The 18,146-nt window shown below is 43.5% G+C and overlaps 1 protein-coding gene across 1 annotated transcript in view; it reads right to left on the bottom strand.

Annotated features, from left to right (window-relative positions):
- Positions 1 to 18,146, bottom strand: part of KAT2B (lysine acetyltransferase 2B) — a 114,621-nt gene that overhangs the window by 58,038 nt on the left and 38,437 nt on the right. The window contains 1 exon segment of the mRNA XM_021071366.1: positions 3,255 to 3,400. Coding sequence (XP_020927025.1) covers positions 3,255 to 3,400 — 146 coding nt within the window.

Genomic DNA, 18,146 nt, shown 5'->3' with positions numbered 1-18,146 from the left:
CTAACAACTTTCAGAGGAAGTTGCCATCACTGTCTATACTTTGCAGATAAGGAAACTGAGGAAGCATGACTTGCCCAAGATGATCTTCACTGAGTGATAGAAAAAGCCAGGATTGAAACCCACTGGAGATTGTGGTACTCCAAGACCACAATGACAGGCATTTGGATAAAATGAACTTCAGGAAGCAGCTTTTCATTTTCGACCTCTAAGTTTCAAAATGCTACTGACATTTTAATATAATTTAATTATTGAGACATATGAGACATGGGAACCGTTTTTCCAAAACTAAGAAATAAATGATTTATAACTTATTTGCCCAAAAAAATGACTTTGGGGGGACGGGAGGAGCGAATGCTGAATACTTTGGATTTTGTTCCCAGGAGAGAATGCATTTGCACCGTTAAAGATGAGGGAGGTAAGAAAAGGAGAGAGAAAACATACTTCAAAGCAGAGCAATGTTTTCAGGCCGGCTGGTCAGTTATAAACAGAACCTAGAGGAGGCCAACAGGATGGAAGGCTTCCCTTCCAACAGGGCAGTGGGGAGCCGCCTGCCAGGGAGCTGAGTTCCAAGAAAAATAATAGCTGCAGTCATGCAGACGTTGTTTTTCTTCAACTAAGATCTTTTTCCAAAGAAAGCGCTAAACAGTATGAACCTGCCAGGGTTCAATCCAGATGACTCAGGCCTCATGGTCATGTCAACAAGTTGTCACCTGGAGTAGCCTGGTGCCTGCTAATGGCTGAGGGGGGGGGAGAGATTCAGTTCTGCATTCTCTCTTGCTCCTTATCCTCCTCCTGGCCCACCATGTACCTTTTCAGTGTTAATATCCCCAACATGACTCCCAAATTTAAAAATATATTTCTCTCTCCCAATCTTGTCGCCTATCAACCCCCCAAACCCCCACTAGTACAATAAAAGACAAAAGTTAATAGAGGAGGGGGAAAAGAGAAAATTATGTATCACATAAATTCAGGGCCTCCTCCCAAAAAGCTATAGGAATTGGATACAAAATTTGCCCTGAGATTCCTAGCAGTCAAAGAGAAAGAGGAAAGTTTCTCGCTCCTCATCATATAAAATGAATCACAGCCCTTATTAGGAAATGCAAACTTTTCCTGGCTCTAAGCTCTGCATGAAGGGTTTTGGTTCTTGGTTTTGTTTTTAAAAATCCTTACACAATACATCATAACCAACAGGGCCCTCAGTGGCAAGTTTTTGGTTTTTTTGTTTTTCTAATTATTCCTTCTGTAGGTCTCCTTTATGTATGTATGTATGTATGTATTTATAAGGCCACACTCAAGGCATATGGAAGTTCCCAGGCTAGTGATCGAATCAGAGCTACAGCTGCTGGCCTACACCACAGCCACAGCAACATGGGATCTGAGCCATGTCTGCAACCTACACCACAGCTCACGGCAACCTGGGATCCTTAAGCCACTGGGCAAGGCCAGGGATCGAACTCGAATCCTCATGGATACTAGTTGGATTAGTATCCATGCATTTTAACTGCACCACAACGGGAACTCCTGTCTGACTCCTTTAGGAGTCTATTTTTGGCAACCTGAATTTGCTCTACCCATTTCACCCCACCCCAGTTTCCCTCTCACATCTCTTGGTCCTGACTGCAATCACCAGCTCAGGAAGACCTAGATCTGTAGGAAAGAAAGGGCCGGAAACCAAATGGAGCTGAGGCGGAGCCATGAAGAGGTCAAAGTGGGAGGGGGTGGTAGCAATGCCAGGTGAGGTAGCAATGCCAGGTGATGGTGCCAACGAGACCCAGAGAACAGTAGTAAGACGCCAAAATACAAATCTGGAGTTTCTTTTTTTTTTTTGGCCACACCTGCAGCATGCAAAAGTTCCCAAGCTAGCAATCAAACCTGCACCACTGGAGTTCCCCTCATGGCACAGCTAGGATCCATAAGGATGTGGGTTCGATCCATGCCCTCACTCAGTGAGTTAAGGATCCGGTGTTGCCACGAGCTGAGGTGTAGGTCACAGACAGCTCGGATCCTGCATTGCTGTAGCTGTGGTTTAGGCCAGCCACTGCAGCTCCGATTCGACCCCTAGCCTGGGATCCTCCATATGCTGTGGCTATGGCCCTAAAAAGCAAAAAAAAAAAAAAAAACCTGCACCACAGCAGAGACTTGAGCCACAGCAGTGACAATGCCAGATTCTTAACCACTAAGCCACCAGGGAACTCCATGGAACAGCTTAATTGCTCCTCCTGCCTCCCTCAGCTGCCTGGGTCCCCCACACAGGGCAGTACATCCAGCTACACACCCCTGCTCTCCGCTGCCTGCAAGGCGCTTTCCCAGCCCCTCTCAGAGAAGGTTCCCAGACCTTTACTCAGGTTTCTGTTCAATTGTCATCTCCTCAGAGAGGAGTTTCCTAACTGCCCCTCCTTATATACCACGTCCCCCAGTCACCACCTACCCTACCATTCTGATTCCACTCACCCTACTTTGTTTCTCTTCACAGCACTTACCACCTCCTGCAAATATAATATTGACTTGTTGACTGTTTGCCTCTTCTACTAAAATGTAAACTCCATGAGAGCAAGGACTATGTTTTGCTCACGGATCTATCCCTCGAGCCTACAGGAATACCATGCACAGAGCAGGGTGTGGTAAACACTTGTTAGATAGATGGATGGATAGATGATGGAAAAAAAAAATCTAAGCTTATGCACATAATAAAGATATTCGACTGCTGAATCACCGTGTGGTACAGCAGGAATTATCACAACACTGTAAATCAGCTATACTTCAATAAAACGTAAAAAAAAATTTTTCTTTTCTTTTCTTTTTATGGCCGCATCTGTGGCATATGGACATTCCCGGGCTAGGGACTGAAGCAGAGCTGTAGCTGCCAGCCTACACCACAGCCACAGCAACACAGGATCCAAGCCCGTGGCAATGCCAGATCCTTAACCCACTGAGCCAGGCCAGGGATCAAGCCCGCATCTTCATGGATACTAGTCAGGTTCTTAACCTGATGAGCCACAACAGGAACTCCTAAAAATTTTTTTAAAAAAGATCTTCAACTCAGCATACTAGTATGAAGTTCTCAAGGAATGATGTGTTCAGAATACAGTGGGTTATTTTAGAGAGGCCTTCATGGAGAAACACATGCCTCCACAAACCTCAGGGCCAGAGGTGTCAGGAACAGAAAATAACCTTCCCACAGGACCTGGTATATGGAAAATGAGCACACTTGAACAGTGACAGTGGAAAAGCCTTTCAAAATGTGGATGTCTCACCTTGAACAGATAGAAGTAAACTTGTTTGGTGTCTGCATCTTCCTCCTTGTGGACACAGGTAAAGAGATATTCCACATCCAACACTATCCCCAGGAGTCTGTTCATTTCTTCCTCTGACACATTCTCCAGGTGGGAAACATGAGCAGCTTAAGACAGAAATCAAAGGGACATAGGTAAGAAATAGATGGAAACCACAAACATTCTCTTTTTTTTTTTTTCTTTTTTTCTTTTTTAGGGCTACACCTGCAGCATAAGGAAGTTCCCACGCTAGGGGTCGAATTGGAGTTACAGCTGCTGGCCCACACCACAGCCACAGCAACTCCAGATCTGAGCTGCATCTGCAACCTACACCACAGTTCATGGCAATGCTATATCCTTTAACCCACTGAGCAGGGCCAGATGAGGACATGGGTTTGATCCCTGGCCTCACATAGTGGATTAAGTAGGTTAAGGATCCAGTGCCACCATGAGCTGTGGTATAGGTCAGAGATGTGGCTTGGATCCCATGTTGCTCTGGCTGTGGTATAGGCCAGCAGCTAAAGCTCTGATTAAACCCCTAGCCTGGGAACCTTCATATGCTGTGGGTTCAGCCCTAAAAAGGCAAAAAAAAAAAAATCTGAAAGCGACTGATCGCTCTCATAGCTTATCCCTGGAAAGAGATTAAAACACTACAAAGCAGAATTAGTCATATAAATTTGTTTCTGTAAATAACTGACAAAAATTTTGACCTAGTTATCTCCAGAATAAAGCCTGTCTCCCATAGGCTTCAGACTGCCCTCAAGGAAAATTTTGCATTTATTCTTAAGAAAAAAAGATGAACTGGCAAATGTTCTACCTAAAAGGGTGTCTTTTAGAAAGTGATGAGGCCACGTGTTGTATAGCCACGGAGAACATGGTAGATTTGAATATTAGTTTTTGTCTTTACGTAATATAGTAACACAGTGTTGCCATTGTCAAGTTGAGATGTGTCCATAGCATCTACGGCAGACCTCACCAGATTTCCTTCTTCCCTTACCTGCTCTGCAGGGATGCACACACCTGCGCATATCACCGGGGGCCTGTGACTTGAGCCCTTCCCTCTGCCTTCTCATTACTTTTCTGCATTATAAAAGAATGAAATGTGGGTGACCTCTGTCCGTCTTTGAACCCCTTTAATCTGGCTTCCTTGTGGACATGTGGAAGGCCCACTATCTTGGTATATGATTTTCTTAACTTTCTGAAAATGCTTTTTCAAAAAAATTTTATTGAAATATAGTTGATTTATGATGTGTTAATTTCTGCTGTGCTGCAAACTTATCCAGTTACATGGTTATATACACAAACACATATCCATTCTTTTTCAAAATCTTTTTCCTATATAGTCCAGCACAGAGTATTGGGTAGATTTCCCTGTGCCAAACAGTAGGTCCCTGTTATCTTCTATTTTAGGGCTGAACTCACAGCATATGGAGGTTCCCTGGCTAGGGGTTTAATCAGAGCTGTAGCCGCTGGCCTATACCACAGCAACGCCAGATCCGAGCCACGTCTGCGACCTACACCACAGCTCATGGCAACGCCAGATCCTCAACCCACTAAGAGAGGCCAGGGATTGAACCCTCAACCTCATGGTTCCTAGTCGAATTTGTTTCCGCTGCACCAAGATGGGAACTCCCTCAGATTTTCTATAGCATGAAACAGTCTAACTCATGGAAGTATAAGCCATGGTTTATTTTTGAAACGAGTGGTTCACTTTCTTTTAACCACACTTTGCCCACATGAATTCTTAATCAGAATTAGGATACAATGGAATACTACTAAGCCATTAAAAAGAACAAAATAATGCCATTGACAGCAACATGGCTGCAACTAGAGATTACCATACTAAGTGAAATCAGACAGAGAAAAGATAAGTACCATATGACATCATGTGGAATCTAAAACATGTTACAAATGAATTTACCTATGAAATAGAAACAGACTCACAGAGAATAGATTTGTGGTTTGGGAGGGTGTGGACTGGGAGTTTGAGATTAGCAGATGCAAACTGTTACATATAGAAGGGATAACAACAAGGTCCTACTATATAGCACAGGGAACTATATGCAATATCCTGAGATAAACTAAAATGGAAAAGAATATAAAAAGAAATGTGCATATATATATGTATACTGAATTACTTTGCTGTACGAAAGAAATTAGCACAACCTGTACATCAACTATACTTAAATTTAAAAAAACACACAATGAGATATCACCTCACACTTGTCAGAGTAGCTATTATCAAAAAGACAACAAATAACAAGTGGTGCTGAAGATGTGGAGAAAGAGAATCCTCATACACTGTTGGTAGGAATGTAAACTGGTATAGCCACTGTGGAACACATTACGGAGGTTCCTCAAAAAATAAAAAAATAAATGTACATTGCTTTAATTTTAAAAAAAGAAAGAAAGAAATAGAAAGAAAGATTGGATGCTCCAATTTTCAGAATGAGATGGGGGTTTGGGGTCCCAGAATTCCCTTGCTGGGGCTCTAAACTCCATGACTTGAAAACCACTGTTTGGAACCGTTTCCTTTCATACTCTGAAGAGTAGATTAGATAAAAAATTAAATGCTTGAGAAATGAGGAGGTTCATTGCCTTCTGATTCTGTCCATAAACAAATCCATAATCTCTCCCCCAAGCTCTGGTGAGACCCCAAAGTACAGAGGACTGTAGCTGGAGGTAGGAGAAACGGAAACGAATCAAGCTCCCAGGGGAAGGAAAGGCAAGGCTCTTTCAGCAGGAATGGGAAGAAAGGAAGGGCAGGGCTGGGGTGAAGGCAGGTATACTGAGGCAGAAGGATAATAGTGCATGAAAAGAGTTAAGCTTCCTAAAATGAATGGTGCAGGGGAGATGGGATGAAAACAGAGGGATTGGACCATCCACCTGAGAAGGAGAAAAGGAAGCCTGGACAAGCTGCATGAAAGAGAAGCTTCCCTATCATGAGAAGGCCGACAAGGACAGCTCTGACCACACTGCATCAATACGGAGTGGTCTGGACCTGCCCTGTTCTCAGACTCTCCCACCACGGCCCCTCTCACCAACACTCCTTTTCAGTCTCTGAGCAACCAGAGTTCAGCTTTTCCCTCTCACCAGATCCACGCCGCCAACTACCCTTTCCTCAAATCATCCCCACATCCTCCTCACCATCTGGCCGTCCCAACAACCAGTACACCAGCAGCCCAGCAAACGTGACCTTAGCATTGAAGTCCTCATGGCTGACCTCAAAGTGGCGACTCTTGCTTGCTGAGGAGCCCATCCCTCACTCCTTCACTGTCCTGTACCCCCAACACAGTAACACCACCAGACCCAGCTGAAGGTCCTCACCCTATGATTACTGGGATCTCAAGCCTATAGTACAAAACAGCCCAGACTGTTCTCTCTGCCTCCACATTAGCCTCCCTAAAACCCCACATTTTCCTCCAACAACCCCATCTCTATCAAATTCAAGACGGCTCCAGGCCAGAATCAGATAGGACTTACTCAGGAGCCCACAGTCAACTCCAAGTCATGGCAACACCCAGACACACTTCATTGATTTTATATTTAACCAAAAAGAGCTATGTACCGAAAAAAAAAAAAAAAAAAAAAAAAAAAAAAACCTTCTCTAACTTGCATCAAAAAGTTTTCTTTCGGAGTTCCCGTCATGGCACAGTGGTTAACGAATCTGACTAGGAACCATGAGGTTATGGGTTCGATCCGTGGCCTTGCTCAGTGGGTTAAGGATCCAGCGTTGCCTTGAGCTGTGGTGTAGGTCACAGACGCGGCTCGGATCCCACGTTGCTGTGGCTCTGGCGTAGGCCAGTGGCTACAGCTCAGGTTAGACCCCTAGCCTGGGAACTTCCATATGCTTCGGGAAGCGACCCTAGAAAAGGCAAAAAGCCAAAAAAAAAAAAGTTTTCTTTGGAAAAAAAGTTCCCCCCAATTAACCAGAAGCATATTTTCTTGAGATATGTCTCTATTATTTACATCTCTGGAGGCATATTATATTTTGGGGGTTTTTTGGTTCTGTTTTTGGAGGCATATTATTTTAAAAAATAAATAAATAAAAGATTTGGGGTTCCCATTGTGACAGAGCAGAAACAAATCCGACTAGTATCCATGAGGATGTGGGTTTGATCCCGGCCTTGCTCAGTGGGTCAAGAATCTGGCATTGCTATGAACTGTGGTGTAGGTTGCAGACATGGCTCAGATCCCATGTTGCTGTGGCTGTGGCATAGGCATCTAGAGCAATTAATCAACCTCAGAACATATAACGCTAAGTCAATGCTATTTAAAGCTTTGATATATGGTTCCTAATTTATCCCCTCAAAAAGTCTGCACCTATGTCCGCCATATCAGCAATGTGGGAGAATACTCCTTCCCCCATGGCCGCTAACAGTGGAGGATCATTCTCAGTTATTTAATCAATCTTTTGAAAGTAATCAGGGTCCCCCACTGCTTTGATGTGCATTCATTGGAACTCCCTTGGAGTTATTTGTTTTTCATTTTCCTGGCCATTTGTATATATTCTTTTGTACACTACCTATTCATGTCCTCTGCCTGCTTTTTTTAGGATGTGGGTCTTTGCTTATTGCCTTGCAAGAGTTTCCTGTCTGTCCTATTCATTACAAGGGCTCCTGGATTTTGCTGGGACTTTTGTTAGTTGGACTTATGGTTTGGTTACACAGGAAGTTTTAATTTTTCAGAAACTCTAATTTCTGTTTGGCATTCATCTAAGGTCTTGCTTGTGAAGGTCTTTCACAGAGAACCAAAAGATGACAAAAAAATGTATTTCCTCCCAGTTCTTTAACAGGTTGGTTCTTAAAATTTAAAGCATTCCTGCACCAAAATGCCGGTATCATAAAAGACCAAAAAAAGGGGGGGGGGGGTAGAGAAACTGTTCCACATCAAAGAAGACTAAAGAGTCCTGCTGTGATGTTGGGATTTATTATAAGAAACATATATTTGGTCTTTGTCCCCTTTCCTAGCAAGGTGCTCCTAAAACCCTAGGAATTCCATAAGTAATGGAAAGGTCAAAGGAGTATCTCTTGTTATTCATAACAAGTCCCTTTCAACCACACCTGAGTTTCTGTGAAGGGACTTCCGAAAAGCTGCTAAGGATGGGGACCCGTTGCCAGGGAAACCAAACCAGTGATTAAAGGTTGGGATTCTCAGCCCACCCCTACCCACCTCCTAGAGGGAAAAGGGTCTAGAAGTTGAGCTAATCACTAACAGTTGATTTAATCACCATGCCACTGCAATGAGACCGCCCCCAAAACCCTTAACTGAAGAGTTCCATGTTGGGGAACCTTTGGAGGTGCAGGGAGGGTGTCTCCCTTGGAGAGCAGAGAAACTCTGTGGCTCTTCCCCCCTAACACCTTGCTCTATGCATCTCTTCCATTTGGCTAGTCCTGACTTGTATCTTTTCATAAAACCAGAAATAAAGTAAACTTTTCTTGAGTTCTGTGAGCCGCTCTGGAAAATTATGGAGGCGTTCCCAGGTGGCTTAGCAGGTTAAGGATCCAGTGTTGTCACTGCTATGGCACAGGTTCGATCCCAGGCCCAGAAACGTCTGCATGCTGCAGGGATGGCCATAAGAAAAAAAAAAAAAAAAAAAGAAAGAAAGAAAGAAAGAAGAGAGGTGTTCCTTTCACGGCTCAGCAGTTAACAAACCCGACTAGGATCCATGAGGATTCGGGTTTGATCCCTGGCCTCACTCAGCGGGTTAAGGATCCGGCATTGCCATGAGCTATGGTGTAGATTGCAGATGCAGCTCGGATCCTGCGTTGCTGTGGCTGTGGTGTAGGCCAGCGGCTACAGCTCCGATTTGACCCCTAGCCTGGGAACCTCTATATGATGCAGGTATGGCCCTAAAAAGCAAAAAAAAAGAAAAAAAAAAAAGAAGAAGAAGAGGAAAGGAAAGGAAAGAAAAGGAAAGGAAAGGAAAGGAAAGGAAAGGAAAGGAAAGGAAAGGAAAGGAAAAGGAAATTATATAACCCAAGGAGGGGTTGTGGGAACTTCTGATTTACAGCCAGTCAGAAGCACAAGTGATGACTTAAACTTGTGATTGGCATCTAAAGGGGGAGGCACTAACTGATCCCTTAGCCTGTGGGGTCTGCACTAACTACAGGCAGATAGTGTCAGAACTGAGTTAAATCAGAGGACACAGTTGCTGTCCGCTGGAGATCTGCTTGGTATGGAAAAGCCCATACATCTAGGGTCAAAACGGTCTGCAAGTGCTGGGTATGAGGGGAGCAGACACACAGCTTTCCTTTCACACGACAACTAGGTATATATGTGACTCTAGACTGGGTGCTTAATGGAGAGGAAAATATGATCTAAGAGACATTTTGGGGTCAATGGATAAAATTGGAATACAAACTGGTAGATTAAGTATTTAACATTAATGTTAAAATTTACTGAAGTTAGTAGAATTAAATTGAGGTCATGTAAAAGAATATGCTTTTTTTTTTTTTTTTTTTTTTTTTTTTCCATACCTGTGGCATATAGAGGTTCTGGGGCCAGAGATCCCATGCCACAGCAGCAACCTAAATCATTGCAGTGACAACGCTGAGTCCCTAACCACTAGGCCACTGGACACCAAAAAAATCCTCATTTTTAGAAAATATATACTTATGAATTTAGGAGGGAAAAGCTATGATATAAATGCAACTTATTCTCATATGATCCAGGAAAAATGTATAATACAGACAAACACACTCACATACACTCATATGTATGCTATCGCTCTGTGTGTGTGTGTGCGCGTGTGTGTGTGTGTGTACATGTGTGCGTGCATGCATACACACATATGAGAACAAATAACAAAACAAATAGGCCAAAACGTTACCAATAGGTAAATTGGGGCAAAGATACATGGTGTGTTCCTTGTTACTCTTCTCATGACTTTTCTGTAAGTTTTAAAATTATTTCCAGGAATTCCCATTGTGGCTCAGAGGTAACGAACCTGACTAGTATCCATGAGGATGAGGGTTCGATCCCTGGCCTGGTTAAGGATCTGGCATTGCCTCAAACTACCCATCTGTGTAGGTTGCAGATGCAGCTTGGAGCTGGCATTGCTGTGGCCAGCAGCTGCAACTCCGATTCAACCCCTAGACTAGGAATTTCCATATGCCACAGATTTAGCCATAAAAAATTAAAAATAAAAAAATATTTTTAAAAAAGAAATTATTTCCAAACAAATTTTTTTTAAAAAATCTTTCTTCCACCTGGAAATTAATAATCAAATGTAAAAGACCCTGCCCTCATTTCAAGTCATCTTCCAAGAGCCTGATACAAAGCATCGATCGATATAATTACCCAAGAATGGCTACCCACTGACTTACGGGAAAAGCTCCCTTCTGGTCAGTGCTGTTGCATGCAGCATACAGTGTGTGTGGAAGGCAGGGCAGGGGAAACAGGGGAAGGTGTTCATCAAGGACTGGCAGGATCTGCCACCTTGCATCTGTCCAGCAGGGTGGACCCAGCCACCACACAGTGCTGGGTCAGACTTGCAAAGACCCAGGGTGCCAGAGGGACCAGCCAAAACCTGCTGCCAGGAATCACGGTGCAGCTGTTGCCTTGCTGGGAACAGGAAGTGCACTGTCACCATGGGGCTGTAACCTTCACCCACTCAGCTCTGGCCCCACAGATTCCTGGCCTACACTTCTGCCAACAGCCTGCCAATCCTCACAGCCCTGCGGCAGGGACGGGCAGCAGCTGGGCAGCCTGCAAACACAGCTCTGCTCCTTCAGAACGGAAAGCAAGCAAACGGCACGGCATCTGTGGCATTTGGAAGCTGTTCAAATACATGTTTTGTTTGTGGGAATTTGAGGTCAAGTCTAGAAGAGGTCAAATGAAGTCCCTCAATGACAGCTTTTGAAATGACTGTGTGCAAAAGGCTTACCATTTAAAAGTAGTTTCCGGAGTTCCTGTTGTGGCCCAGTGGTTAACGAACCCGATTAGTATCCAGGAGGTTTGATCCCTGGCCTCGTTCAGCGGGTTAAGGATCCAGCATTGCCATGAGCTGTGGGGTATGTCACAGATGCAGCTCGAACTCCAAATTGCTGTGGCTGTGGCGTAAGCTAGTAGCTGCAGCTCTGATTTGACCCCCTAGCCTAGGAACTTCCATATGCCACAGGTGTGGCCCTAAAAAGACAAAAAATAAATAGATAACAAAAGTAGTTTCCTATAATAGAAAAGAATCTAAAAAAGAATAAGTAGAGAGGAGTTCCTATCGTAGCTCAATGGTTAATGAACCCGACTAGCCGTGGGTTTGATCCCTGGCCTCGCTTAGCCGGTTAAGGATCCAGCATTGCTGTGAGCTGTGGTTTAGGTCACAGATGCGGTTCAGATCCCACCATCATTGTGGCTATGGCGTAGGCTGGCGGCTACAGCTCTGATTGGACCCCTAGCCTGGGAACCTCCATATGCCGCAGGTGCAGCCCTAAAAAAAAAAAAAAGAATAAGTAGAGAGATAGATAGACAACTCAATCACTTTGCTGTATACCTGAAACAAACACAGCATTGTAAATCAACTGTACTTCAATAAAAAAAAACAAAATAATAAATTAAAAAAAAAGTGGTTTCATCTTTAGTAATCTCAGATCTGGAATGGAGAAAAAGAATAGTTTAAATGTAAGAAATTTTAGAGAGCTCAGTTCAATAGAAATATAATGAAAGCCGCATACATATGTTTAAATATTCTAGCAGCCACTTTAAAAAAGGTAAAAAGAAACCAGTGTAGTTAATTTTAATATAGTTTATCCTAACATATATACCAAATTATTAATTTTAAAATGTACTGTAATTTTAAAAGTATTTTACATTTTTTCCTCATACTAAGGCTTCAAAACCAGTGTGCATTTTCCACCAGCAGCACATTTCAATTTGTGAAGCCACATTGCTAGTGTGTTCATCAGTCACACATGGCTGATGGCTACTGTGTTGGACAGGACAGGTACCACTCATAAACCAAAGCTCCTCTGCCAATAATTGCAACCAGTCATCTTTTTTTTTGGCTGCACCTGCAACATGTGGAAATCCCCAGGCCAGGGATCAAACCCACGCCACAGCAACAATGCTACAGTGACAAAGCCAGATCCTTAACAGGCTGCACCACAAGAGAACTCCAACCAGCCATCTTTTAGCATTACTGAAAGTGCTGGGTATTTACCAATAAAGGAACAAGTCCAATTACACTCAAGAAACTAAACATGTTAGGAACTAGAGAAAGTAAGTCCTTCCCCTCAGCCCAGCGCAGAATACCAACAGGGATCTAGATAACTAGAGTTACAAGCAGGAACGCTGCAATGCAGCTCCAGGAAGGCCTTTATTTGTGCCAAGGGCAGGAGAAGGCAGGCCTTGTTGGTGAGTAGGGCTTCCCTGGCAGAAAATGAAGGAAAAGCGATGCAGGTGCTATGTACCCCCACATCCAGGGCAGAGGCGGGAGAACTGTAAAGAACTACAAAGAAAGCTGAAGCGCTTGGGGGCCAAAATGCAACACAGGTGGAGGGGGAAAGGCCGGGGCAGAGGCCCTACCCATCTGCCTGCACAGCTTAAAGTCGGCCTTCATCCTGAGCAAGAGAGGCCGTTCAGAGGGCCGAGGCAAGAGAATGTGATCTGATGAGATGGCTGGTGCTTTCTAGGGGAGTCAGGTAAGGAGCACGGAGAAGGGGCCCCAGATGCTGCTGCTGACGCAAGCCCAGAATGCTGAGCCGCAGCCTGAATCCAGGCAGTGCTGATGGGAGGCGCTCTCAGAGAAAATCAACAGGACTCTGTGACCCAGAAGAGCAGGAAAAGGTAACAACGTCCACCAAGTCAGAGGGGGGGAAATGCTCCCAGGTTTATACCCTAACTCCTGCTGCACCAGACTCACAGCTCCTTACAACTCTGAAGCCTGTGTAGAAAACCAGAGGGGAATATGCAGACCTGACACGGGCAACCCCATCCACATGGGGCCGGGGCCCATATTTATGTCACTTGGCATGGGCGCAGCACATGCAGAAATGGGGACGCGGCATGACCAGGTGGTGGAGGGCTCTGTACACGCGGAAAGGCCAGAGAAGAGGTCAACAGTCCATGCCAAGAAAACGCAGGCCCTTCTTACCCCCTACTGTTTAAGAAATAGGCTGTGGTGCAATTGTAATGCTGGTCTTGACTTTTCTTGGAAAGTTTCCACTGTAAATAAGCAGGTAAGCGGAGGTAACCAGAGGAACAAAGAAATGCCCATTTCCACTTCTGTAATGTTTAAATGAGTGGGTGTGTCTCAGAAAAAAAAAAAAAAAAAACTATGAAACTGAAAAACAATAACAAACCTTCTACATAAAACTGCAAAAAATTATCACTAGTCCAAGTTAATAATGAGTATGTTCTAGCACAGTTCATAACAATGGATTCCGAAATGGCAATAAAAATTCCAATTGTGTTTTGATCACAATGGTGTTTCTTCCCGTCCTGTTCTTCGAAGGAGACTGCTATTTAAACAAGCAGTCCTCAAGTAAGGAATATCGATTAATACCAAAGCAAGGAGATGAGTATGGGCCAACAGAAGTGCTCTGTGAGGACACTTTGTAAAGTTTTTATACACTGAACTTAATTACGTTAACCCTAAATATCAAATAATTTCAGAGAATGGACTAGAATGTTCTAGGCCAGCACAACAGAAATATAATGTTAGCCACACATGTCATTCTTTTTTTTTTTTTTTTTTTTTTGTCTTTTTCTAGGGCTGCTCCCACGACATATGGAGGTTCCCAGGCTAGGGGTCGAATTGGAACTATAGCCGCTGGCCTACGCCAGAGCCACAGCAATGAGGGACCTACACCACAGCTCACTGGTGTCTGCAACCTACACCACAGTTCACGTCAACGCCGGATCGTTAACCCACTGAGCAAGGGCAGGGATCGAACCCGCAACCTCATGGTTCCTAGTCGGATTCATTAACCACTGAGCTCCCCACACATGTCATTCTAAGTTTATCAGTAGCAACACTGAGACAAGAAACAGGTGAAAGTAATTTTTTTCAGCCACACCCACAGCATTCAGAGGTTTTCCCAAGCCAGGGATTGAAGCTGCACCACAGCAGAGACCCAAGAAACAACAGTAACCAAAGCAAATCCTTAAACTTCTGAGCCACCAGGGAACTCCCTGAAATTAATTTTAATAATACATTTTATTAATCCAATATATCCCAAATATTATCATTTCAATGGGTAATCAATATGAATGAGATAGCTCTCTTCATTTTCCTTTCAAAATCTGTCTCTCATACCTACAGCTCACCTTAATTTGGAGCAGCTACAGTTCAAATACTCATTAGCCAAACTCAGCAAGCGGCTATAATATTGGGCAGCAGAGGTCTTTTCTTTTGTCTTTTTGACTTTTTAGGTCCGCACTGGAAGCATATGGAAGTTCCCTGGCTAGAGGTCAAATCGGAGCTGTAGCTTCTGGTTTATACCACAGCCACAGCAACACCAGATCCTAGCCGCGTTTGCAACCGACACCACAGCTCACAGCAACACGGGATCCTTAACCCACTGAGAGAGGCCAGGGATCAATCCTCCATCCTCATGGATACTAGTCAGATTCATTTCTGCTGAGCCATGATAGGAACGCCCAGCATAGGTCTTGACTAACAATTTCATTCTGTGGATGAAGATACTGAACAGCAAAGAGGTGAGGAGCCAGGTAAACTGCTGAGCCAGGCCCTGAATTCTTAGTTCCCAACTCCTGACCGAATGTTCTTTCTACTTAATCGGACCATCAGCCTTTTGTTTTATGCCCAGGAGACACAGGAAACTATCAAATTATGGCCAACCATGGACACCCGGGATGCAACTGTCAAGACATTGCGTGAAGAGCTCACTATCCAAAGACCACGTATGGCTGAGCCAAAGACACCCAACAGCAAGCCAACAGAACAGACACCCTCTCAATTGATAAAACTGAATGTTTTGTTTCGACAAGTCCAGGAACCTGACAGATACTGTATGATTACTGGTGACTAAATTCACTGTGCTCAGAAGAGCGATGGTGATAACAGCTCCATGTACACAAACCGAAATGTTTCTAACAAGGATGTACTGAACAGCACAAGGAGTCTTCTCAATGTTCTGTAATAACCTACATGGGAAAAAAAGAATAGATATATGTATATATATAACTGATTCATCTTGCTGTACAGCTGAAACTAACACAATGTTGTAATCAACTATACTCAAAATTAATAAAAAATACATGTAAAGTATAGAATAACAATGTAGAATGGAGAGTGTTAGTCTTGATATTGTTTCAAGTTACATAGCAACAAGTATATACCAAAAAAATGAAAGTAAAAAAAAAAATGGTTTTCAGAATTTAAGGTTGCATGATGCTTGATAGACTCCCCTAGGCCCCAGCCTCTGTTGGTAATATGTAAGAAGTAATCGGCATGAATATGAAAAGATGTCTAAATGTGCTTAAAATACTCTGACAAGAAAAGATGGGGGAGAGAAACTGTCAAATGTTAATCATTGTTAGAAGCTGGGTGATGGATACAAGGCTATTTATTGAACAGTTCAGCAGTTCTTCCTACCTTCATGTATGTGTGAAACTTTCCACAATAAAAAGTTTTTTTTAAAGGGGGAGGGCAGGAGTTCCCGTAGTGGCTCAGTGGTTAATGAATCCGACTAGGAACCATGAGGTTGCGGGTTCGATCCCTGGCCTTGTTCATTGGGTTAAGGATCCGGCATTGCCGTGAGCTGTGGTGTAGGTCACAGACACCAGTGAGCTGTGGTGTAGGTCCCTCACTGCTGTGGCTCTGGCGTAGGCCAGCGGCTACAGCTCTGATTTGACCCCTAGCCTGGGAACTTCCATATGCTGCGGGTGCGGCCCTAAAAAAAGAGACAAAAAAAGGTGGGGGGGTGGGCAGGGGAGGAAAAAGGAGGCATAGTCATAGGAAGTAGTTTTCTAGAGCCCTGACACTAAGACCAATACATTCCAGGCAGAGCCCCCTTGCACCTCCCACAAGCATCCTATCTTAATAAATCTATTTCTTACCTATCCAAAAAAGAAAACCAAAAAACTATGGCATTCCAGCAATAATTCCAAGAGCACTTGAAAATGTGCAGACATTTCAATTTTGAAAGAAAGCAGACTTAAGAGAGAGAAGAAAGGAAGGAAAGGGGGGAAATATTTTTAAAATGCCAGAGTTCCCATCGTGGCTCAGCGGAAACAAATCTGATTAGCATCCATGAGGATGTAGGTTCAATCCCTGCCCTTGTTCAGTGGGTTAAGGATCCGGTGTTGCCATGAGCTCTGGTATAGGTCATAGACAGGCTTGGATCCAGCATTGCTGTGGCTGTGGCATAGGCTCTGATTCGACCCTTAGCCTGGGAACTCTCATATGCCATGGGTGCAACCTAGAAAGCAATTATAAAAAAAAAAAAAAAAAAAAACGCCTACAACCCCAACACTCTGAGAAAATCACTGTCAGCAATTCAACATACATCCTTCCAGATCTTCTCCCATTCATTATCTGTTAAAATTGATAAATTACCTAAACTAAGGAAATGAGACTGTACTTCTGACGGTGTTCTTGAGTCAGCAGCCCTACATTTGGGGGGTGACCATCTTCTGTCCTCAGGGTCGTTCTTGAAGGGTGAAACTCAGGGTTGGGCAAGTGAGACACTGCACTAATCAGATTCCTTCCTCTGAGGTTTCAGTCTCAAACCAATACTCCCAGGGCCAGAGGCTAGTGGACCTGAATCCGGTGTCTCAGACAGAAGGCCCATAAATTTCTGCAGCTGGGAAACCAGGACCAGTCTGATACCAGGTTTCTCTTTGTTCTCAGCTTGTGGAAGCTACCAATACCTTCCTAAAAACACTGTTTCCTCATTTAAACTGGACAGAGTTTATACCTATTGTTTGAAGTAAAGAACCCTGTTAAGAGTAATTCCCAGGCCAGGACTCAAATCTGAGCCACAGCAGTGACAACACGGAATCCTTAACCACGAGGCCACCAGGGAACTCCTAACTTTTTTTTCTTGAAGTACAGTTGATTTACAATGTTGTGTTCATTTCTGCTGTACAACAGTGATTCAGTTATATACAGCCTTTTAAAAACTATTTTCCATTATGATTTATCTAAGGATATTGACTATACTTCCCTGTGCTATACAGTAGGACCTTCTTATTTATCTCTTCCATATGAAACAGTCTGTATCTATTAACCCCAACTCCCAGTCCATCCCTCCCCCACCCCCCTAAGCTGATTTCTGACCTGCATTTTTCATTAATAATATGCTAAGAATGTCTTTCCATGTTGGAAAATACATCTTTTTTAATAGCCATATTGAATTTTATAATATAGATTTTTATAATTCCACAAATTATATCATCCACTGCAATATGTAGGTTGTTTCTAGTTTTTTAATATAATAAGGCTATAATGGCTGTCCTTTTACTCTGAAGGCACCATCTTAATTTATATTTAGGTTGAATTTCTGGCATGGATTTGTCAGGTCAAAGGATACAGGCTCCCCCCCCCCCCATTCTGGATTATGTATTGTCAAATAGGGGTATTTGTTTCCACAGCTTATTAAAAACATAAAAGGGAACAAAGTTGGCTTTTCTTTGAGAAAGGCAGATTCTGCCTTTGGGCATTCATGTGTGTTTATACTACAGAATGGTGACAATCTGCTCAGCTAACTAAGAAAGAGGACTCTGTTTTTAAATGTTAATTGGTGTCGGATAAGAGGATTTCCAAATCAATACCAAAGACAGTTCAAGCCCAGTGCTTAAGGAGTTCTTGAGCCCAGCTTTTATTGCATCATATTTCTCTGAGGCAATTCCAAAGGGCATGGTTCAGGGACGAAGTGTGAAAAAGGTACATTATAAGCAAAGATTTGTCTG

This window comes from Sus scrofa, chromosome 13 (assembly GCF_000003025.6).
Source record: "Sus scrofa isolate TJ Tabasco breed Duroc chromosome 13, Sscrofa11.1, whole genome shotgun sequence".
Taxonomy (NCBI): Eukaryota; Metazoa; Chordata; class Mammalia; order Artiodactyla; family Suidae; genus Sus; species Sus scrofa.
The sequence above is the reverse complement of the archived record's forward strand: the minus strand, read 5'-3'. Positions and strand labels throughout refer to the sequence as shown.